This window comes from Plecotus auritus (assembly GCF_963455305.1).
Source record: "Plecotus auritus genome assembly, chromosome: 5".
NCBI classification, from domain to species: domain Eukaryota; kingdom Metazoa; phylum Chordata; class Mammalia; order Chiroptera; family Vespertilionidae; genus Plecotus; species Plecotus auritus.
Genome location: NC_137776.1, coordinates 185,583,069 through 185,606,716, shown reverse-complemented (window position 1 = coordinate 185,606,716; position 23,648 = coordinate 185,583,069). Strand labels below are relative to the sequence as shown.

The 23,648-nt window shown below is 60.2% G+C and overlaps 2 protein-coding genes across 7 annotated transcripts in view; both read left to right on the top strand.

Annotated features, from left to right (window-relative positions):
• The first annotated feature begins 1,400 nt into the window (after positions 1-1,400).
• On the top strand, positions 1,401-8,981 carry ARRDC1 (arrestin domain containing 1). Of its 2 annotated transcripts, XM_080669482.1 has the most exons (8): positions 1,401-1,598; positions 6,665-6,775; positions 7,138-7,188; positions 7,290-7,444; positions 7,658-7,840; positions 7,913-8,089; positions 8,171-8,606; positions 8,678-8,981. In XM_080669482.1, exons 1-8 carry the CDS (start codon positions 1,481-1,483, stop codon positions 8,740-8,742), a joined length of 1,296 nt encoding a protein of 431 aa, XP_080525608.1. In that variant the 5' UTR covers positions 1,401-1,480; the 3' UTR covers positions 8,743-8,981. The 2 variants fall into 2 exon arrangements, with proteins under 2 accessions (XP_080525608.1, XP_080525609.1); XM_080669483.1 differs by lacking the exon at positions 7,138-7,188 and having other exon boundaries at positions 1,418-1,598; positions 8,678-8,977.
• Positions 8,982-13,047: 4,066 nt separating this feature from the next.
• EHMT1 (euchromatic histone lysine methyltransferase 1) overlaps positions 13,048-23,648 on the top strand; it is an 86,757-nt gene continuing 76,156 nt past the window's right edge. For 4 of the 5 annotated variants that reach the window (XM_080668442.1, XM_080668443.1, XM_080668444.1 and 1 more), the window contains exon 1: positions 13,048-13,129. In XM_080668442.1, coding sequence (XP_080524568.1) covers positions 13,067-13,129 — 63 coding nt within the window. In that variant the 5' untranslated portion in view covers positions 13,048-13,066. Of the gene's footprint in view, positions 13,130-14,060; positions 14,213-23,648 lie in introns of those variants that run through there. The other variant, XM_080668441.1, reaches the window with a different exon arrangement.

The window sequence follows — 23,648 nt, the reverse complement described above, 5'->3', positions numbered from 1 at the left end:
TTCTGTAGTGACATGTGCCACAATCCTCTCCTTCCCCTGGGCACCCTGCCCTTGCTCAGGACTCCCCTCATGTGCACAGTCAGACTCTCCCTCTGGGGTACATCAGGCTCTAGGAAGCCAGGTGGGGTCTCGCGCCGCCTGCCTACCCCTCACCCCGGCTCTCCAGGGCTCCCGGGCCCCTCCCTTTCCTCTCCTGGTCCAGTAGGACCCTGCCGGCAGGAAGTCCCGCCCCTTTTGCTGGAGGGCTAGATTAGGTTTTTTTGTGGGTTTCACCCCAAACGCCAATGTCACCAGCGCCCTGGCATGAGTTTACCATCTACACAGGAGCGCGTAACAAATCTTTAGTCCTTCGTCTCCCCCAAACTCACGCGAGGTGCCCAATGGGCATCTCAGACTCTGCGGGTCATGAATTTCTCCCACACCCCAAACAACTTAGATCTAGGCCAGTTTCCTCCAGCAGAAAATGCCACCCCGTTAACCCAGCTGACCTCGACGCCCTCCTTCAGGCACCCCATATTTAGCTAGCAGGGGGCGCCCACTGCCGCCTCTCTGAGCTGGCACGACCTTCTCTCTCCCAGGCTCTCTCGGTCTCCCGCGTGCACTGCCCCCCCCCCTTCACCCCGCCACACACTTCACTCTCCACCGCCTTGCCTTTTAGAGACGATACATCAGAGTATGTCCCCCTGGAGTCACGCACATCCCGCCCCACACAACCTCGGCCCCGCGTCCCCTCCACTCCAGCCCCGCACCCACGTATTCAGGGCCGGTTCCGCGGGCAGGCCGCTCCAGGGACCCCACCCTGAGCCCCAGGACCGCCGCGTGCTCCCAGCGCACGCACACCCGCCGGCCAGCCCTCCTGACCTCCTTCCGCGGAGTGACGCGCGGGGCTCAGAGAGGGACCCTTCCCAGCGAGCAGGCCCGGACCCTGCACCGCCCCCAGCCCGGGCCACGGCCCCGCCTCCTCGGGAGGTGAGCCGGCCACCCTCCCGGGGCAGCGGGAGTGCCCGTGGCCGGGTCCCCGGACGCGGCCGGACCTCCACCCTGCGGGCCGGAGGCGGGACCGCGGGCTGACCGGGCAGGGGTGGGGACCGGAGGAGACGAGGGGACACGGCCAGGAAAAAACCCTGCGGATGAGGGGTGTGACCGACTTGGGGGCGGGTCTGGGAGAGGGCGTGGTCCGGGGGCGTGGTCATGGGCGTGGCCTGGAAGGCTTGAGGTGTGGCTGAGACGGGGGACGGGCTCGCGAGCGTAAGGCGTGGCCGAGGGCGTGGCCCCACAATGGGGGCGGGTTTGTGGGCGTGGTCACACCGGGAGACGGGGCTTAGGGGCGTGGTCTGACCAGCGGAGTGTCCCGATTGGAGGAAGGGCCGACGGGGCGGGGTCGAGGGCGAGTCGGACCGCTGCGGTGCTCAGAGCAGAGCCGGCCAGCAGGCGGGCGGGGGCAGCAGCGAGCGGCCGTCTGGTCGGGCCCGCGGGCGGCATGGGGCGGGTGCAGCTCTTCGAGATCCGCCTGAGCCACGGCCGCCTCGTCTACAGCCCCGGGGAGCCGCTGGCAGGGGCCGTGCACGTGTGCCTGGGGGCGCCTCTGCCCTTCAAAGGTGGGCGCGGGTCTCCTTGGGGCGGGGCGGGCCGGGTGGGGGTTCGGGTGGCTGCGCTCGCTCCTGGGGCTGGGCCGGGGCTCCCGGAAGAGCTGCTGATGTCGCTGAGTCTGGGACACCCCCTTCTCCCCTAACACAGTCCAGGGCCCGAATGGCCGCCACTCGGGTGCCCCGGGTGCTGGGAGTGTTAGGTGGGAGGCCGGCGGCGTTCGGGGCAGAGCAGGGAGGCCTGGGTGGCCCAGTCTTCCGCTTCTGCCCTTCCTGTCCTCTCCGCCCAGGTGAAGGCTTAGAGCCTGTCCGCCTTGGCAGAGCCCACTGTGACCTGGACACAGGCAAGCCTCCGCCCCTCCCTGTCGGGTCTCCGAGGTCCGCTGTGCCCTGCACCTGCTGGGCCCTTACTTGGAGGCTGGGCTCCCGGCGCAGACAGTCCCACTGCCGAGTCTGCGGGTTCCCAGCTGGACCCACGGGCCACGCGGGCACCTGCTTACGTCCAGTCTAAGCTTGTACTTGTGGACAGGGGGTGTCTTGCTCACCCCCGGTCCCGCTGGCATCTGGGAGGTGAACCTGAGCCCTCCTGGCCTGTCCCCCTGCCACTGCACACACCTGGGGCTTTGGGACTGGGCATCAGGTTGCCGCAACCGCCCTCCCTAGCACCCTCCCCAGGTGCCGGCCTCTCCTGTCCGAGGTGCCCCCCGGGACCTGGGTGGGTCCTCAGGGCTCGACCCTCAGGGTGGGGGTGGGGGATCCCTGGCTCTGAGCGCAAGGTTGTGCGGCGTGTCCCTGCTCCACTTCGGGGTGCTCAGCCAAAACCACAGCCGCCCGGCTTCCCCCTGGACCTTGGCCCTCCAGACCCCCGTGTGGTTGACAGCTCAGCACTTCTGGTCCCCACTGAGGACTGAGAGCCCCCCTGGGCGGCCGCTGCCTCCGTCCTGGACAGGCCTCACCTGCCCCTCACGCCACAGTGGGAGGCCACGGGGGTCTGAGAAGAGGCTGGTGTGAGTAGCCTGCTCACCTCTCGCTAGGGGTTCGGCCTGTGGTGTCTCCTCCCCATGAGACCGTCGCCTCCTTTCTCGTCTCCCCAGTTGGAGTTTGGGGTTTGGGGGGGAGTGGGTGTGGCAGGGGCACAGCAGGGACCCTGCGGTCCTTCCCTGGGACACAAGCCAGAGGTGAGAAGTGTGAGGGGGCCAGCTTCCTGGCGGACGGGGAGAGAGTGCTGTGCTGAGCCCCAGGACGGAGGCGCAACCGAGCCCCCGCGCCAAGCTCATCACCTGGCTTGTCCACCTGTCACCCTCCTGTGGCCGGGGCCCAGGGAGCAGGCTGTGCTGACCACAGCGGAGGGATGGCCCGAGCTGTGGGGGACTGGTCTGGCCTGGACAGAGCCCCCCCGCCCCCGGCCTTTGTGTGGCGGGTGGGCTGTGGGTGAGCGGACAGCTGCCACAGAAGGCTGAGGGAGCCCCGCTGGTGGTTCCACGTGTAAAAGTGCGGGCCTCAGAGCGGGAGAGGGGAAGGTGGGGGATGGGCGGGGGAGCGGGTGGGTTTGGTCAGGGGACCCCGGGAGCAGAGGGCCTGTGGGCGCTGAGCTGCGCTGGGCTTTCTCCCAGGAGGCCCGGGTCGGGGAAAGGAAAGATCCGCTCTTTTTCCTCCTTTTATTCAAAAGATACTTGTTGAACCCTTGCTGCCAGCCAGTGATGCAGTGGGGAGACCTCCGTCCCCGGGAAGGACATGGGGAAGGACAGCAGGCAGCCCCCAGCCCCACCCCCTCACGGAGCTCCTGTCACGGGCCAGACACCACCCTCCCCACTTCCAGTGGTCCGACTGTGAATTCTCACGGCAGCCTGGGAGGGGGGCGCTGTCATCCTCGTGTGACAGATTGGGGACCAGGACAGAGAGAAGGGGCTCGTGGGCTAGAGGCAGGGAAAGAAAAGATGATTTTCTTTAAAAAAAAAAAAAAAAGTAAATAAATATATATATAATTTAAATATATTTTTATTGACTTCAGAGAGGAAGGAAGAGGGAGAGAGAGAGAAAAACATCCATGATGAGAGAGAATCATTGACTGGCTGCCTCCTGCAAGTCCCCTACTGGGGATGAGCCCACAACCTGGGCATGTGCCCTTGACTGGAATCGAACCCGGGACCTTCCGGTTCACACGCTGCCACTCTCTCCACTGAGCCAAACTGGCTAGGGCTAATATATTTTTACTAGAGGCCCAGTGCTTGAAATTCATGCACTCGGGGGTGGGGTCCCTCAGCCGGCCTGCGCCCTCTCGCAGTCCGGGAGCCCTGGGTGGGGGGAAGCGGGGGAAGGGCCTAAGCCATCAGTCGGACATGCTTAATACTGCCCCGGAGGCGGGAGAGGTTCCTGCCACCGCTGCTCCGCTCCCCAGCCTTGAGCCCGGCTTTTGGCTGAGCAGCCCTCTCCTTGTGGGAGCGCACTGACCACCAGGGGACAGCTCTTGCGTTGAGTGTCTGCCCCCTGGTGGTCAGTGCATGTCATCGCGACTGGTCGTTCCGCTGTTCAGTCGATTTGCATATTAGCCTTTTATTATATAGGATTGATTTCAGAGAGGAAGGGAGAGATAGAAACATCCGTGATGAGAGAACCATTGATCAGCTGCCTCCTGCACGCCCCTCCCTGGGGATCGAGTCTGCAACCCAGGCATGTGCCCTTGACCAGGAATTGAACCGTGACCTCCAGGTTCATGGGTTGACGCTCGACCCACTGAGCCATCCCAGCGGGGCCACGTGATGGTTTTCCTTGGAGAACGGGAGCAGCCCCAAACATCCAAACAGGGGTACCCATCAGTTCAGTGCCGCCGTCCGTTATACGTCCCAGCGCTGGTACAACTGAGCGGTCCGCACCTGGATGGTGCAGCTCGGGGCCCCAGCCCCGCTCAGCGCTGCGTGCACGCCTGCCCCGTCGGCATCTGCGCAGTGGGCACTGCCGGTGCCATGACCGTGCTCTCCTCCAGGGGGCAGGCAGCAGCGCTGTGTGTGTCCATCCCTCTGCCCCATTGTCCCGGAGAAGAGGGGGGAAGGAACAGGATGGTTTCCTCGGAGACGGCAACTGGACATGGCTCATTCAGTCAGGGTCCCCGCAGGGGCCTCCGTGTGTGTACAGAGGGGCCCTTTGCTGGGCATTGGGGAAGGCCACCGCGTTTCGGCCCTCGGGGGGAACCAATGTTCGCTTTGATGCCGGTTCTTTTTCCCGGGTCAGGTGCCCCCACAGCTCTTCACCGGAACGCTGGGGTGCAGGCCAAGCGGGGCGGGGGAGTCTCAGCCACCGTGCCCGTGGACGGGGCCTCGATTGTCGGCCTTACGAGCTGTGGTGCTTGGGGCTCCTGGGTAGATCGTGTGAGATTCTGAGAGCGGCTGGTCCGTGGTCCCTTCCCATCCTGCCCGGCGTCTGTCCAGGCCCCTGTCGACTACATTTGGTTACTGCAAGCGGGCGTCTGTTTTCCCCCCTCAACACATCAAAGTATTGAATAGTTGCCAATCGGAAGGTTACAAGTGAGTGGAGCCTGTGCCTCACCTGCTACTATGTGAACCCCCAAGTAACAAGTCATCCCTGAGCTAAGTGGTGTCAGCTCCGGGTGGTGGGTAGGAATTTGGACAGAGGTGGACAGATCCATTCTTCAGCTCCGTGCGCCGTCCACTGGGGTCACTTGGCAGTGCCCAGCGGGCACCGGGCCCGTCTGGGGACTACCGCATCCCTCTGGCACACTCCGTTGACCCTAGCATCCCCCAGGGCAGCGGGATCAAGTGGGGCCGTGCCCTGTCCACGGGAGGGTTGGTTAAAGCTGGGCGCTTTTCCGGGGTCCGCCACCCCGCTCTCTCTGCCTGCTCGTGCCTGCCTGGCTGCTCCTGGGCTGTGAGGGTCGGTAGGGGCCCGGCTGCCCCAGATTTCAGGGTGGGGACCCTTCCAGGCCTGGACCCAGGGGGCTCGGCTGACGGAGGAGCGAGGGTTGGAGAGCAGGCTGAGGTCCCAGAGGGGAGACGGGATGGCACAGAGGCCGAAGGCTGGTCGCTAGCAGTGCCCACGGGGGCGGAGGAGAGCCAGGGTCCTGCAGGAACCGTGTGCTGAGGGTGACCCACAGGAAGTGTGTCCGCAGGTGGGCCAGCCTGGGGATACGTGGACATGGCTGGCCTGGCTGACCCCTGGCCCGGGCCCCGGGCACACTGGGCACTTCCTCCATGGTGGCTCCCGTCAGTCAGGTGCCAGACTCTGCATCACCTTCCCCTCACCTGACACTGAGTCAGGGAAGGAGTGGGACTGGGCGGGGATGCCGAGGTCTTTGGCCTTGACTCAACCCTGCATGAGAGGAGGGTGGGGCCGCAGGGCCACCTGCCACTCAGCTTCTGCCCCTCTACCTGCTCGGGGCCCATCCTCCTGGGCTGGTGGTCCAGCTGGCCTCTGCCCCTCTTGGACTGAGACGTTCGTGTTCCTGACCACAGAACGGCGGCTGCCGAGGGTTCCTGGCCTGGGCGCTTCCGCTGGGGAGTAGGGGAGAGGACCAGGCCTCTCTGGATGCAGAAAATCAGCCTGCTGGGCAGCGCTGGCCCAGGAAGTCCAGGCTGTCCCCACCCGCCATTGTGCGCCCTTTCTGCTCAGGCGGGTCTGACCACATTCCTGCAGGGTGAGGCCAGCAGCTCGCTCCCTGGAGCGTGCAGGGTGCCTCCCAGTCTAACTGACTTGCCTGCGAGGCAGCGTGAAGGCCGGGTCCGTGGTCAGCAGCCCCATGGGCCTCTGTTCCTCATTCATGCCCCAAGCACCCCCTCTGGGAGCCGGGTTTTCACAGGTCTGGCGGGCCCAGGCGTGTCCTCTGGGTGACCCTGGGGGCAGCAGCACAGGTGTCCTGCGCCTTACCACCCTGGCTCCCCGTGAGCACCCCGGGCTGGGGGATGGGTAGGAGCTGTCTTCTAAAAGGCAGCAAACCATTGCTGGTCTTCTCTGGCCCCAACTGGGGGTCAGAGGTGGCTGCCAGTCCTGCTTGAATGCCTGTGCTGGGGGCAGGGAGGGGCCAGGCCGGCGGCGGCTGGGGCTCACACCTGTCCCCCGTCTTGCAGCGATTCGGGTGAGCTGCACAGGGTCCTGCAGGGTCTCCGCCAAGGCCAACGACGCAGCGTGGGTGGCGGAGGAGGGTTACCTCAACAGCGCCCTGTCGCTGGCTGACAAAGGTGCGTCTGCCTGGCAGCCTGTCCGTCCAGCCCCCTTTCCATCTGCCTCCGGGAACCCCGTACTGGCCCACCTGTCTCAGGGCTGTGCACCCCGATGGGTCTCCCTCCCTGGCAAGCTCTGGGCCTCGCCGGATAGGGGCTGGGCTGCTGACGGGCCAGCGTCTCCTGGATGTGGGTGCTCCAGCCCCCGGGACAGCTCTGAGCCCTGTTGTTTAAGCCAAGCGCTCGGCCCATCCTTTGCCCAGGCCTTGGCCCTGTGCTGCTGGGCTGTGGCGCCTGCTTCCCTCCTGGGCCCTGTGGCCCCTTGGGCTCCGGAGGTGCCCGGCCCCCCCCCCCCCCACTCCTCCCTGCTGTCTCCGCAGGGAGCCTGCCTCCTGGAGAGCACAGCTTCCCCTTCCGGTTTCTGCTTCCTGGTGAGCGAGTGCCCAGCCAGGCCAGGCTTGGTGGTGATGGTTGTTGGGGGAGGGGGGGAGGGAAGGGGCCAGTTGGGTGCCAGCCCGTGCTCTCTCTCCAGCCACGGCACCCACGTCTTTCGAGGGCCCCTTTGGGAAGATCGTGTACCAGGTGCGGGCCACCATCGACACGCCGCGCTTTTCCAAGGATCACCAATGCAGCTGTGCGTTCTACGTCCTGAGCCCTCTGAACCTGAACAGCATCCCGGACATCGAGGTGAGGGTGGGCTGGTGGCCCCCGGGTGGCCCCCACGTCAGCGACGCCCTGTCCCCAGCGAAGGTAGGAGGGCCAGGGCCTGGAAGAACGGTGACCTCTCTGTCCTGAGCTGACCGTGCTTTGTCCAGGGTCCGGGTATGGCAGGGCTGAGTGGGCTGGGCCAGGGTCCACAGGGTCCACCAACTGTCTTCCCACCCTCCCCCTCCCCGCAAGCAACCCAATGTGGCCTCCACCACCAAGAAGTTCTCCTACAAGCTGGTGAAGACGGGCAGCGTGGTGCTCACTGCCAGCACCGACCTCCGCGGCTACGTGGTGGGGCAGGTGCTGCGGCTGCAGGCTGACATTGATAACCAGTCGGGCAAGGACACCAGCCCGGTGGTGGCCAGTCTGCTGCAGGTCAGGGTCCCCACGGGAGGGTGGGGGGTAGGTCGCTTGCCTGCCGGGGCTCACAGGCTGGCCCTTCCCTAGAAAGTGTCTTATAAGGCCAAGCGCTGGATCTATGACGTGCGGGCCATCGCGGACGTGGAGGGTGCCGGCGTCAAGGCCTGGAGGCGGACGCAGTGGCAAGAGCAGATCCTGGTGCCCGCCCTGCCCCAGTCGGCCCTGCCGGGCTGCAGCCTCATCCACGTAGACTACTACCTGCAGGTACTGCGGTTGGGGGGCGGCGGGGGGTGAGGCTGGGGAGGGGGCCTGGTGGTCTGGACCCTCACCACCTGTCCCTCGCAGGTCTCCCTGAAGGCGCCCGAAGCCTCCGTGACGCTCCCGGTCCTCATCGGCAATATCGCTGTGAACCCAGCCCCTCCAAGTCCCCAGCCAGGCCCTGGGCCACCCCCTGGGGCTCAGTCCTTGGTGGTGCCCTCTGCCCCGCCCCAGGAGGAGGCTGAGGCTGAGGCCACGGGCCAACCCCGCTTGGCGGACCCTGTCTCCCTCTTGGCCAAGAGCCACTTGCAGCTGCGGCCACCTGCCGTCTTCGGTGCAGTGCCCGGCGCCCCTGAACCCTGTCCTCCAGGCGGCAGCCCTGCCTCCCACCCTCTGCCCCTTGCCTTGTGCGTCTCCACGGGTGCCACTGTGCCCTACTTCGCAGACGGGTCTGGAGGGCCGGTGCCCTCCACCAGCACCTTGATCCTCCCCCCGGAGTACAGCTTGTGGGCCCACCCCTGTGGTGAGTGAGGGCCTGGGGCTTGTGGGTACGGAGGTGCCACGGACCCCATGCTGACTTCCCACTCTCCGCAGAGGCCCCGCCATCCTATGAGCAGAGCTGCAGCAGTGCGGACCCCAGCCTGACCCCCGGGAGCTGACCCCGCCGCCTTCTCCCAGCTGGCCAACCTCTGCCATGGGACCTGCGCCCAGGGCTTCATGCCTTTGCTCCCGGCCTGACCCGGCCAGACTCTCAGGACTCGATGCGCCCGGCCGGCCCCTCCGCCTCCTCCAGGACGCCTCTGCGGCCCCCCCACTCCGCAGGTGGCCTCTCCCAGGGCCGAGGGCCGGGCTGGGCTGGACCCACACGGTGTAAATAAAGCATTTCATTTGTAGCGCTGGGCGCTGGGCGCAGGCCGGCCTCTCGGGCGCCCTCCTGCGGCCGGACGTGCGCCGGCCCAGCCTGGGGGGCCCCTCCTCGGGCCGCCCTCATCCCACCCAGGCGAGGCCCCGCCCATCCCTAAGCCCCGCCCCCAGAACGCCAGCCTTTCTCGACCCGCCCCTTCCGGGCACCTGCCCCTCTCGTCCCTCCCCTCCTGGACGCGCCCCCTTCTGCGCCCCACCCCATCCTGGACGCGCCCCTTCTCCTAGGTCCCTCCCTCCCGGGCGCGTTCCCTGGGCCCTGGGAGCTGGGTTTCCGGTCTGGAGCTCAGTCGTTAATTCGGAGACCGCCGCTCCCTCCTATGGGCGCACACCTTGGCCGGCCCGGCCAGCACCCATCCCTCCAGGCAGCGCAGTTTAGAGCTGCGCCAGAGGAAGACCCGCGGGGGTGCAGGGGAGGGTTTGCCCTTAGCTTTGGCCTCAAGTGTCACATTGCTGCTGGCACTGCCGCCACGTCCCACAGACCGCTTCTTGCCTCCCGTCCACGTAGGAACACCCAGGCCTGCTCCTGAGGTCTGTTTCCAAGGGCTGCCACCTAGGACTCAGGAACCCAGGAGCGGATTGCGTCAGGGTTTTGCAGAAAGGTGTTTCCCAAAGGGGCAACCTGCGGACTTTCCAAGCCCGACCAGGCCAGCGCTCCTGGAACCAAGTTTGGGAAAACGGGAAGGTGGCGTTAAGACTCTGGGTTCAAAGTCTGGCTCTGCCATATGGCGAAGGGTGACCTTGGCCGAGGGTCTGTTACCTTAACCTATAACAAACGCATGGGCCTATGAAGGGACAGGTTGAGCCCCCAACATGACAAATTTATTTTTTGAACGTTTAACAGTCCGGAGGGGGAGGGTTGGGGCCTGGTGATGTAGCTGTCATTCTCTAGTCCAGGCTTTCACCCCCACCCCTCCTACTTTTGGGGGGACAGGCTGGTAGATGGTCATTTTTGCACACATCCCGCTGGCCACCCTTTGCGGTTGGAAATGTGCTCTTTATCGGGCAGCCATGCACCAGGCCACATTTTATTTTTTATTTTTTTTTTCACATTTTATTTTTATTTATTTATTTTTAATATATTTTATTGATTTTTTACAGAGAGGGAGAGGGATAGAGAGTTAGAAACATCGATGAGAGAGAAACATTGATCAGCTGCCTCTTGCACGCCCCCTACTGGGGATGTGCCCGCAACCAAGGTACATGCCCTTGACCGGAATCGAACCTGGGACCCTTGAGTCCGCAGGCCGATGCTCTATCCATGGAGCCAAACCGGTTTTGGCCACATTTTATTATTTGTGGGACAAGAAGAGGATGAAAACTGGGGAAAGGCACAAAGTTTACCACCAACAGGATAACCTAACACGGGGGTCGGCAAACTCATTCGTCCACAGAGCCAAATATCAACAGGACAACGATGGAAATTTCTTTTCAGAACCCGATTTTTTAAACTGAAACTTCTTCTAACGCCACTTCTTCAAAATAGACTCGCCCAGGCCGTGGTATCTTGTGGAAGAGCCACACTCAAGGGGCCAAAGAGCCGCATGTGGCTCGCGAGCCGCGGTTTGCCGACCACGGACCTAACACATCTGCTAGAAGCTGCAGCCTCAGTCGAAAGGAAAGTCCACACGGGTTAATCGCATCTCTGCCCCTAGACCAGCCGTGGGCAAACGACGGCCCTTGGGCCGGATCCGGCTGTTCTATCCGGTTCTCTTGCTCTCCCCTCCGCTCCTTTACTTTGAATTTATATTAGTTCACACAAACACTCCATCCATGCTTTTGTTCCGGGCCTCCGGTCCAGTTTAAGAACCCATGGTGGCCCTCGAGTCAAAAAGTTTGCCCACCCCTGCCCTAGCCAGTTGCGTGGCCTTGAACACAACTCCCTCGGTTTCGTTTGCACATTCACAGAATGTGGGTAAGAATAATGTCTCTCATGACTGACCTGATGGTTAGAGTTAACATGTCACATGCAGAGCGCAGCCACCTGACATGTTACCAATGATCCCGAGGATAGGGGCAGGCTGCCCTCATGGTCCAAAATAGGAGTGCGGCCGACTTCTGACATTTCACTTGTTTTGGTATTTGCCTGGCAAAGGATTTTTCTTCATATCGTTCATTGAACAAATGTTCATTTAAAAATATATTTATTGATTTCAGAGAGGGAGAGATAGAAACATCAATGATGGGAGAGAATCACTGATGAGCTGCCTCCTGCACCCCCCACACTGGGGATGGAGCCTGAAACCCTGGCATATGTCCTGACTGGGAATCAACCTGTGACCTCCTGGTTCATAGGTCGACGCTCAACCACTGACGTTCATTTTGAATCCTACATGCCAAGTATAGTTCTAAACACCAGGACACATGACAAAAACCCTTGGACGTTTGGACTTACATTATAGTGAGAAAAACAGACAATATGGCTACGGAGCAAAATGAAGCAAGGAAGTTCTGGGGTGCAGCATCATTTTTTAAGTGGCGAGGCAAGGGAAGGCTTCCCTGAAGAGGTGGTATCGAGACCCAAGGATGGTAGAGAAGTGAGCCACTCAGCTACCTGAGCTAAAAGGGTTTCTGGGAAGGGACAGACTAGGGCCCAAGGCAGGCGTGGAGGTGGACAGGACAGCCCCAGAGAGGCAGGTGTGGCTGAAGGTGGGTCAGGCTGGGTGGTATGAACCATGGTGGATAACTTCCTGAGCCTCCTGTCCCAGGCTCCAGAGCGAGCTTGGGGGGGGGGGGGTCCCCCAGCCTGTCACGAGCTGACTTAGGCAGCCAGAGAGAAACCGTTGGAAGGTTTCCTTGGTAGGCAGAGCCATCCACTTCCTCCTCTGCACTTGTGTGCACCGCCAATCACAGACTTACAGGCGTTTCCTGGCGCCTTTCTCCCATGAGACCAAACCTTCATGGGGTTGAGGGGCCGATGAACATTCAACTCGGCCTCTTCAGTTCTTGTTTTGAAGACTGGCCAGAGAACCCCTACTTCAGTCCATGCTTCTCTGCTCCACTCCCAGCGGATGGGAGGAGCTGGCCTGGATGTGGGGGGCGGGAGGCTAAGCCAGTGCTTCCAGAGGGTCTTGCCCTGTGCACAACTGGGCATGGAGCTTGGGGTGATCAGGGACGCTGCGCGGCTGGGGCACCCCCAACTCAGGCATCTCCCTTCACCAGAACACCCCCAAACGGGGGCAATCCTCCGTTTGTTCAAGAAATAAACTTGTCATGTTGGGGGCTCGACCTGTCCCTTCATAGGCCCATGAGTTTGTTATAGGTTAAGGTAACAGACTCTCGGCCAAGGTCACCCTTGGCCATATGGCAGAGCCAGACTTTGAACCCAAACGAGGTCTTAACACCACCTCCCGTTTTCCCAGCCTTCCCAATCAGGGCACTGTCCCCAACCAGGGCACACCCTCGTGGGGCACCTTCCCCAGTCAAAGCACCCTCCTTCACAGCCCCGACATGCCACCGGCTGGGGCACCCCCGGGCGGGGCACTGCCCCTAATCGCGGCACCTTCCCTAACGCAGCAACGCTGAACTCGGACAACGCTCCCAGTGGGACGTCCACCCAAGTTGGAGCCATTCTCCCGAGTGGGACAGTCCCCTTCCCCGCCTCGGGCGGCCTCCGCAGCCCCGACACCATCCCCAGCTGGGGCGTCCCCCATAACCGGCACACTCTCTACGGGCACCCCTTCCCAACCTGGCGCACCCCACCCAGGGCACCGCCCAGGGACGCAGGGCAGGGCCCGCCCCCAGAGAAGGCCCGCGAACAACGTGTCCGAGGTTAGAGGTCAGGGGTCCTTCTCCGCCCCCGGCCCGCCCGCCGGATGCCTAATGGGGGCGAGCTGGTGTTTGTGAAAGGACAGGGCCGCCGTCCGCAGGCCGCGCCGCCCCGAGAAGGCCTTTCCACCTGGCCCCGCCCCCGGCCGGCCCGCGCGCCCCGGTTCCGGCTGACGCAGGCCCGCGCCGCGGACGCCGCTGTCCGGGCCGCAGTGCGCAGGCGCGGGCGCGGGCGCAGGCGCAGACTCGCCGGGCGGCCCGCCCCGCCCTGGGCCGCGAGGCGCGGGCGGGGCGATGGCGCGCGGGAGGGGCGGGGCCACGCTGCGGGCCCGGGCCATGGCCGCCGCCGATGCCGAGGTGAGGAGCGGGGCCGACGGGCCGGCGGCGGGCGCGGGCGGGCGGCGCGGGGCGGCGGGGTCGGGGGCGCCGAGCGGGGGCGCCTCGCGGGCGGGCGGGGGCGCCGCGCCGGAGACGGGCCCGCGCTTCCTCGCCGCCGCTGCGCCTCAGGCCGAGTCCGGGCCGAGGCCCCGGGCGTGCGGGCCGCGCGGCGCCGGGCGCGCTTTGTGCGGGCGCGGGCGGGGGCGGCGCAGCGGGGCGGGCGCGGCGCGGAGGAGGGGAGGCCCGTCCGCCGCCCGCGCCCCCGCCGGCCCGGCGGAGCCCGTGGAGCCGCGAAGACAAAAAGGAAAGTGGGGCGCGCCGGCCAACTTCGCGGCGCGGCCGGGCGAGCCTGTGCGCTCCCGGCGCCTCCGCTGCGCCCCGCTGACCTTCCACTTTGTTCCGAATAGGACGGCCGCGTCTTTAACGAAAAGTTGGCGGTCCGCGCTCCTCCCCGGACAAAGCTGCCCGGCCCTGGCGGCTGTCAGCCCGGGAGTGCGCGACTCGGGTGGATTCCTGAGCGAACGCTCCGCCGGGCTCCGGACGGAGAAACTTCCCTTCTTTTGTTAATGCTCCCGGCCTCCCCCGTGGCCGGTGCTGAGGGTGGCGGCACGGGAGTCCCACTCCGGGGTGGCCCCCAGCTTCCCGCTGGAGCGAAAGGCGCCGAGCCGGCCCGCGGAAGTGCGGGAGTGGTGCGGTCCCGGCTCGCGGAGGGGCGGGCTTGGGAAAGTGATGACCGAGCCGGTTTCCTGGGCAGTCCCTCCAGGTGCGGCGATAGCCGCGGGCACTTCTAAAGGGCGGGACGCGGCCCGGTGCCCGGGCCAGTCGGGGAACCCAGGTAGTGGACACTCGCTTTACTCACCATCGTCGGGAGTGTCGATGTGAGCGGAATGCAGGGCAGCTGTGAAACTCCACGCGAGGAGTGGGTCCGAGCCCTGCCACATGCCGGGGACGGGAAGGTGAACGCGATAAGGAAGGCGCGTCCAGGCTCGCAGGAGCAGCCCTGCGATGCTCGGTGAGACCGCTCACGGAGCCCTCCGTGTTGCGGGCACAGCGAGCCCGGGGGTAAGTCCCGTGGCCGTTCTCCTGTTCAACAGGTGAGGGGAACCAGGCTTGGAAGACACGAGTGGGTCCTAGGACTAGCACTTGTCCAGTGCCTGCACATAGTAGGCTTTTCATTAGCACCTGATGGGCAGGTGGCCCCGGGACGCCGCTGACTCCACAGCAGTGCGGGCTGGAGGGCTTGGCTGAGCCGAGGAGAGTGAGAGGCGAGTGAGTTGTGGGCACTGAACGCCACCCGGGTCAGCGCCGCCACAGCGCCCGCTCTGCAAGGGCGCCCGCATGGAAGCCTGGCGGTGTTGGCAGCGGGTGGGTGCTGTCTGCCGTGGGCACCCAGGGACGCAGGCCCAGCGAGGCCCAGGGTTCCGGAACCTGTGGCGGAGGAGATGCGTGCAGGCGGCTCCGTCAGAGCCCCTGCTCCCTAAAAGTGGTCACTCCCCCCCGGTTTCCAGTCGCTACTTTTTGACACTGAAGAGAACTGAGTTCCTGGACTGTGTCCCCGCCTCCACTCTGCGGGTTAGTGAGCGGGGCTCCTGGGGTTTCCTGTGCGAGGATCTCCCTGCACCAGAGCCCAGGGCGCTTGCCTTAAGGCTTTTGACCCAGCCAACCTCACCTTTCCGCAGGAGGCCGCCCCAGGCCAGTCTGTAATTTCCTGGCAGGGGCTGCCATGTACCTTGAACCTGATGTTTTGTTTCTTTAAGTAATATAAGCGCATGCAGGTCGTTTAAAAACTCAGACGGCGCCAAGAGATGTGCTCAGGAGGCCGCCTCCTGTCCTGCCTTCGAAAGGCGGCCGCTTGGCACTCGGGCATGTGCTCCGTGTGTAAGTCACCTGCTGTGTTGCCGTGTATTGATCTTTTTCCACATTTTCATCACCAATTTCAGGGGTTCCTTTGGCTTCCACGCATGTTAAGGTGATTGCCGTTCTCTCATACTCTCTTCCCTCAGTAACTCACAGTTTGGTGAAATCCCCACCAAAATCTTCATCGGTCTCTTCAGGTCATTGTGCCATGCTGAACGGGAGGCTAAACTACAATTTAAAAAAATATATATACATTTTTATTGATTTCAGAGAGCAAGGGGAGAGAGAGAGAGAGAGAAACATCAGTGATGAAAGAGAATCATTGACGGGCTGCCTCCTGCACGCCCCCACACTGGGGATTGAGCCCACAACCCGGGCATGTGCCCTGACTGGGAATTGAACCCATGACCTCCTGGTTCACAGGTCGATGCTCAACCGCTGAACCACGTCAGCTGGGCTACAATTTTTTTTTTTTTTGGCACATCCTTTTTTATTTTATTTTATTGATTTCTTACAGAGAGGAAGGAAGAGGGAGAGAGAGTTAGAAACATCGATGAGAGAGAAACATCGATCAGCTGCCTCCTGCACACCCCCTACTGGGGATGTGCCCGCAACCAAGGTACATACCCTTGACCGGAATCGAACCTGGGACCTTTGAGTCCGCAGGCCAGCACTCTATCCACTGAGCCAAACCGGTTAGGGTGCACATCCTTTTCTTCTGCCTTGGAGTCAATAATTACCTTATTTTTTCATTTGTCCAGTTTCCTTTGAACCTCAGAATAATGTTCTCACACCTTTCATTCTGTAAAGCATTTTTTAAAAATATTTTTATTGATTTCAGAGAGGAAGAGAGAGAGAGAAAGATAGAAACATCAATGAGAGAAAATCATTGATTGGCTGCCTCCTGCACGCTTGCTACTGGGGATCAAGCCCACAACCCAGGCATGTGCCCTGACTAGAATCGAACCTGGGACCCTTCAGTCTGAAGGCCGATGCTCTATCCACTGAGCCACACTGGCCAGTGCAAAACATTTCTCATCTTACGTTTTCCCCACTCAGCTCAGCTCACCAGTGTCCCCGGCGCGGCTGGGCCACGCTGCCCAGTCAGGGTGCTGTCCTCCTGGGAGTTCCCTTCACCCGGCCAGGCTCCCCTGGCGACCTGCTCCGAGTGCGGGGCACAGGCCCCGGTCCTTCGCAGGGGTGTGGTGTGTTGGGACCTGACTGTCCGGGAGTGTGTCTGTCCTGCCACCACACTGACGGGACGGTGGGCTGAGCGTGGCGTTCCAGGTTGGAGGTAGTTTGAGGTTGGAAGTTACCGCTCCAGCATCTTCTAGTTTTCATTCTCGCTGTCGAGGAGGACAGTGTGATTCTTACTCCTTGGCGAGCGTTCTTCCCTCCTCGCTGAACGTCCGGGGTCACTGTGTCCTCCGTGTCCCAGTCCCCGTTCTTCCCTCCTCACTGAACGTCCGGGGTCACTGTGTCCTCCGTGTCCCAGTCCCCGTTCTTCCCTCCTCACTGAACGTCCGGGGTCACTGTGTCCTCGATGTCCCAGTCCCCGTTCTTCCCTCCTCACTGAACGTCCGGGGTCACTGTGTCCTCGATGTCCCAGTCCCCGTTCTTCCCTCCTCACTGAACGTCCGGGGTCACTGTGTCCTCCGTGTCCCAGTCCCCGTTCTTCCCTCCTCACTGAACGTCCGGGGTCACTGTGTCCTCGATGTCCCAGTCCCCGTTCTTCCCTCCTCACTGAACGTCCGGGGTCACTGTGTCCTCGATGTCCCAGTCCCCGTTCTTCCCTCCTCACTGAACGTCCGGGGTCACTGTGTCCTCCGTGTCCCAGTCCCCGTTCTTCCCTCCTCACTGAACGTCCGGGGTCACTGTGTCCTCGATGTCCCAGTCCCCGTTCTTCCCTCCTCACTGAACGTCCGGGGTCACTGTGTCCTCGATGTCCCAGTCCCCGTTCTTCCCTCCTCACTGAACGTCCGGGGTCACTGTGTCCTCGATGTCCCAGTCCCCGTTCTTCCCTCCTCACTGAACGTCCGGGGGGTCACTGCGTCCTCCGTGTCCCAGTCCCCGTTCTTCCCTCCTCACTGAACGTCCGGGGTCACTGTGTCCTCCGTGTCCCAGTCCCCGTTCTTCCCTCCTCACTGAACGTCCGGGGTCACTGTGTCCTCGATGTCCCAGTCCCCGTTCTTCCCTCCTCACTGAACGTCCGGGGTCACTGTGTCCTCCGTGTCCCAGTCCCCGTTCTTCCCTCCTCACTGAACGTCCGGGGTCACTGTGTCCTCGATGTCCCAGTCCCCGTTCTTCCCTCCTCACTGAACGTCCGGGGTCACTGTGTCCTCGATGTCCCAGTCCCCGTGATTCCCCTCCTCACTGAACGTCCGGGGTCACTGCGTCCTCGATGTCCCAGTCCCCGTTCTTCCCCTCCTCACTGAACGTCCGGGGTCACTGTGTCCTCGATGTCCCAGTCCCCGTTCTTCCCCTCCTCACTGAACGTCCGGGGTCACTGTGTCCTCCGTGTCCCAGTCCCCGTTCTTCCCCTCCTCACTGAACGTCCGGGGGGTCACTGCGTCCTCGGTGTCCCAGTCCCCGTTCTTCCCTCCTCGCTGAACGTCCGGGGTCACTGTGTCCTCCGTGTCCCAGTCCCCGTGATTCCCCTCCTCACTGAACGTCCGGGGTCACTGCGTCCTCGGTGTCCCAGTCCCCGTTCTTCCCTCCTCGCTGAACGTCCGGGGTCACTGCGTCCTCCGTGTCCCAGTCCCTGTGACTCGCCTCCTCACTGAACGTCCGGGGTCACTGTGTCCTCAATGTCCCAGTCCCCGTGATTCGCCTCAGTGGGAGCCTTTCCCACGTGCCGGTGGTGTGTTAAACGGCCAGGAAGCCGAAACCAGTTTGGCTCAGTGGATAGAGCGTCGGCCTGCGGACTGAAGGGTCCCGGGTTCGATTCCAGTCAAGGGCATGTACCTTGGTTGCGGGCACATCCCCAGTGGGAGGTGTGCAGGAGGCAGCTGATCGATGTTTCTCTCTCATCGATGTTTCTAACTCTCTATCCCTCTCCCTTCCTCTCTGTAAAAAATCAATAAAATATATTTTAAAAAACATGGCCGGGAAACGTGGAGATCAGTGCCCTTCAGTTACAGGAAGTTTCTGTAGGATGCGTGGGAGGTTGGTCATAATCCACTATTCCCTCTCTGTCCCCCTTTCGCGTTCCTTTACTTGGACGTTAGGCTTTCAGTACTCCAGTTTTTACAATGTCTTCTCCTTGTCATGCATTGATCTTGTTCTACTTTTATGGAGCATCTTTGATTACTTTCCAATTCTTTCACTGAATTTTTAACTTCTGCTCTCATGTTCTTTACTGTTCTCTGTTCTTGTTAAAACACCTCCTGTTCTTGTTTTAGGTGTATAATATTCTTTATTTCAATTCCAGTTAAATTTTTTCAATTACAGGTAAAATAAAAATTACTGAAAAGCTCTGACCGGTGTGGCTCAGCTGGTTGGACACAGTCCCGTGCACCACAACGTTGCTGGTTTGATTCCTGGTCAGGGCACATGGCCACGTTGTGGGCTTGGCCCGCCTGTAGGGGGCGTGCAGGAGCAGGCGATGGGTGTTCCACCCGCACATCAGTGTCTCTCCCTCTCCCATCCCCTCTGAGAGTCAGTGAGGAAGTTACTGAAAGTGTCTGTTCCTTGCAGGTCCCGCCTCCCCGCGTGCTCTCTGATGCTGCATCTTCCCCGCTCTTGCTCTCTTGCTGGAGACCTTCCGGTGTCTGGTGGCCCCATGGGCTGTGATCCGCCTTCCGGAGTACAGTGATCCGGACGGACGGCTGTCCGGGGTCTTGTTTACTCGTTGGAGGGTGACGTTTATGCTTTGGTTGGCTCTCCCCAGATGCTCCTGTCTGCGGGGCGGCTTCCTTGGAGAAGGGCCCTTCCCCGCTGTGCGGCCTTGTTGGTGTGAGTGGGTGTTCACAGCTACACCCCTTTTTAGCTGCAGGCATCACCCCCACTTCTGAGCCTTGTGTGGGGTCCCTTCCCTGAGTCTTCCTGTTCATGTTAGTGTGAGGTTTCTCGTGTCTCCTAGGGGGAGTGTGTTTCTCTTTCCTCTCTCTTTTTTTTTTTTTTATAATTTATTGTTTTTACAGAGAGGAAGGGAGAGGGATAGAGAGTTAGAAACATCGATGAGAGAGAAACATCCATCAGCTGCCTCCTCCACACCCCCCACTGGGGATGTGCCCACAACCAAGGTACATGCTCTTGATCGGAATCGAACCCGGGACCCTTCAGTCCGCAGGCTGACGCTCTATCCACTGAGCCACACCGGTTTCGGCTCCTCTCCTCTCTTTAGGAGCCGTTTGATAAGTGAAGGGGGGAGTCTGCTCTGCCATCTAGGCGTCAGAGCAGGTACTGTGAGTCTGAGAGGCGGTCTCAGCCCCGCGGAAGCACCGCACCTGGGGCAGGGTGGGCAGGGCTGCCTGCTGGGCCTCCCTGTGGTCTGTGCCCGGAGTGGTGCAGGTCAGCCCTGGCCTGCCCTCGGGACGTCGTGTGCAGCGTGGCTGTTGGAGACCCACCTGTGGTCAGTGCCAGCGTGGGGGCTGGAGCCCTGGTTTCCTGCCTCTGCTTCCTGTTATGTCGCAGAACAGTTTTGTGTGTCGACCACGACTTACTGCGTTTGCCTTTGAACGTGATGCAGCGCCCAAGAACCCTCCTTTTGGCTCTTCCCGGCAGGAGCTTCACGTTCTTGGTCTCTGTGAGCTTGGACTCGGTGCTGGATGAAGGCTTTGCCTTGGTCAGGGCCGCCAGTCCAGGCGCAGCTGCTGGAGCCGTGGTCTCGGCAGGGGGATGCAGACGCATCAGGTCCAGGGGGAGACCCTCCCGTTCACCGTTCACCGCTGGCTTTTATTTAATCTCTGGCTTTCCTGTGGGTGAAAGTAACTCTCCGAAGGTTCTGAGTTTTGAAAACAACGTGGCAGTGGTCCTTGTAACTTGGAAGGTGGCATTTCCTTTGAGACACACGGTGTCTTCCGGGTGAGAGGTCACTTCCCCAGTGACATCACTGTCAGTGGTATTTTGAAAAGGTTTTGGAATGCTTTCTGCCTCTTTCTTTTAATTGGCTTGTAGGTTCTGGTCAGAGTGTATTTGAAAGGCTCTTTCTAAGGCAGTGGTCGGCAAACTTATTAGTCAACAGAGCCAAATACCAACAGTACAACGATTGAAATTTCTTTTGAGAGCCAATTTTTAAAAAAATATATATTTTATTGATTTTTTACAGAGAAGAAGGGAGAGGGATAGAGAGTTAGAAACATCGATGAGAGAGAAACATCGATCAGCTGCCTCCTGCATGCCCCCTACTGGGGATGTGCCCGCAACCAAGGTACATGCCCCTGACCGGAATCGAACCCGGGACCCTTCAGTCCGCAGGCCGACGCTCTATCCACTGAGCCACACCGCTTAGGGCTGGAGAGCCAAATTTTTTAAACTTAAACTTCTAACGCCACTTCTTCAAAATAGACTCACCCAGGCCGTGGTATTTTGTGGAAGAGCCACACTCAAGGGGCCGTGGTTTGCCGACCACCGTTCTCAGGGGTCTGTGAGCACTTCTGTTTATGAAGGGCTGCTCGAGGGAGTGTGTAAGAGGGCACACGTGCTTTTGAGATGGGTCCCCGATTTCACAAAATTTCATGGTGTGATAGAGCAGCAAATGTTACCGAGCAGGGAACGAGTGGCATCTGGGAAGAGTCAGCAAGGAAAGGCCTGAGCCGGCCCTGACGGCTGCCGCTGGACACGAGCCGGAGGACATGACAGTCCAGGTCGTGAAGGCGACGAGGCAGGAGTTGGAGTGGTGAGGTGTAGTGTGTACGTTTTAATTACTTATTTGTTTTTATTTTACTTTTTTTAGTATGTACATTTTATTTTATTTTGTTATTTTTAAAAATATATTTTATTGATTTTTTACAGAGAGGAGGGAGAGGGATAGTTAAAAACATCGATGAGAGAGAAACATCGATCAGCTGCCTCCTGCACACCCTCCACTGGGGATGTGCCTGCAACCAAGGTACATGCCCTTGACCGGAATCAAACCTGGGACGCTTCAGTCCGCAGGCCGATGCTCTATCCACCGAGCCAAACCGGCTAGGGCCGTGGTCGGCAAACTGTGGCTCGCGAGCCACATGCGGCTCTTTGGCCCCTTGAGTGTGGCTCTTCCACAAAATACCACGGCCTGGGTGAGTCTTTTTTGAAGAAGTGGCGTTAGAAGAAGTTTAAGTTTAAAAAATTTGGCTCTCAAAAGAAATTTCAATTGTACTGTTGATATTTGGCTCTGTTGACTAATGAGTTTGCTGACCACTGGGCTAGGGCTAGTATGTACATTTTAAATAAAAGGTTCCGGATTTTAGCAAATGTAGGAAATTGAGACTTAGAAACCCGAGAAAGCCAGCTATGTCGTGTTTCCTCTGATCCTCACGGGTGGCTGTGCTCAGTGAGTGTGTGCCCCTGCACCCTCCCCGCACCGTTCCCACCTCTTAGCACTTACAGCCTGTGGTGTGTGTTGCGGGGACGTTCCACTTTCCTTGATTATGAATTGGGTGAGCCTGTACCCTTCGGTTCAATTACTGGGTCAGAAAGGGCGAGTGGCAGGAGGGGACGCTGGAGAGGCAAGGACCATGTCGCCATGGCAACAAGTGGCTAAACAGTCATTGAAGGATTTTAGGCATGGAACATGTTTGTAAAAGATGCTGGTGCTGTGTGGAGAGTGGCTTGAAGGAAGACCAGCAGGGAGCAGGGTCAGTGAGTGGGCTGGGCCTGGGAACAGGTAGGGCTGCAGAGAGGCCAGTGGGTGGAGTCAAGGTTTGTGTGTTTGAGTTTGATTTTTTGAGTAGATAATGTTTGAGCTACAGTATTAAAAACAACGGGTATGAAAGAGTATGTAGAGTGAACCATCTCCCTCCTTTGTCCCCTAGCCACTCACTTCTCCTGGCAGCCATCAGGGTTATGAGGTGGCGCACATGCAAGCAGTGTGGACGATGTGTGATGGGACTTCTCAGATCTGTCAGAGGCAGATGTGGGGAGAATGAGGGCCGTGTGCCTGTCCGTGCTGCCATAGTCCCTGCTCATGGCTGGCTCCCCCCCTCAGCTACTTTGAAGCAGTTCTCAGGCATACTTCATCTGTGACTATTGCAGCTGATATTCATATTCCAGTCAGTCATATCCCGTCTTTGTCCTGATTTTTATTTCATTTTAAATTAGGAACAAAGTATGGTCTATTCATTGCCCTGGATAGATATCTCTTAAAAAACTTGATGTATTGAGTTCCATGTATTTATCTTTTTCTTGCAATTAAGTCTTGAAGATAATGGTTCCTTTGTCCCAAACTTGCCCATTCCCTTAGTGTTGCTGAGTGCACTCTCCCAGTGTGTCTGACACGCTCCTCTCCTCTGCATCCCCGTCACTGCAGCTGGAGATGGCGCGGCGGCTTCCCAGGGCGGCTGCCAGCCTCCTGTGGCCACGGAGCAGCTGAGCTGAGTGTGGTTGGGTGAGCTGAGAGGCGTAGGGCCACATACACACCGGATTTTGAAGACTTCGTGGGAAAAGGGAACGTCAAGTGTCACATGAATACTGTAAAATACTGTTTGCCTGCCATTTTGGACATATTGGGTTCGATGAAATATTATTAAAAGTAATTTGTGTTTCTAAAGTGTGGTTACTAGGAAATTTAAAATTACATACGTGGCTCAGGTTGTGGCTTACATTATGTTTTGGTTGGACAGCCTTGGGCTGGAGGCTCCATCAGATGTAAGTTTGTCTTTAGGAAATTGTTTTAGCAAGAATATGTAGTAAGAGGTACAGTGTTGAGTTTTTTAATCAGGCATAATAAGATGGTTTTGTGATGTTAACAATCATTTCTGTTATTGCTCAGAGCCATTAACTCACCAGGGGTTGCAAAATGGCAGTCTTTCTCCATTTATCAGCTGGAATACTTCTACAAGGAAAAACTGCTTTGTTACCATCCTATATAATAAAAGGCTAATATGCAAATCGACCAAATGGCGGAGTGACCAGGTGGAATGACCAGTCACTATGACGTGCATTGACCACCTGGGGACAGGTGCTCAACACAGGAGCTGCCCCCAGCCTGCACACCCCAGGCCAGCCAAGGCGGGTACCAGCGGGGCGGGGGCGGGGGCGCACCACCCCACCGGTCACCCCACAGAGGGAGGCGACCTGCAGCGGCGGGGGGCAGGGCTGGCGGGAGAGTGGGCTAGCGCTGCCCCCCCACCCCCCATTGCCTTGCTGGTGACTGGCAGCAGTGGCGGGGGGCGGGACTGGTGAGCAGGCGGCACCAGGCTGGCCAAGGCGGGTGGCAGGGGGGTGGAGGGGGCCCCGATTGCCCTGCCCTTTGCCCCACAGATCGGCCCTGATCACTGGCCAGGCCTAGGGACTCTACCCGTGCAGAATTTCGTGCACCGGGCCTCTAGTAAGGTAGAATTCCTGTGGGGAAGGAGATACGGATTCTGGGTCCTGCAAGCACCTGACACGCAGAGCCTCCTCGCGGTGCTGGCCTGAGGGGGGCCTGGAGGGCTGTCTGACGTGTGTGGTGGGAAAAGGCTTGCTAAGCTGGTTAAGATGATTTCCATCCTTGAGGTCA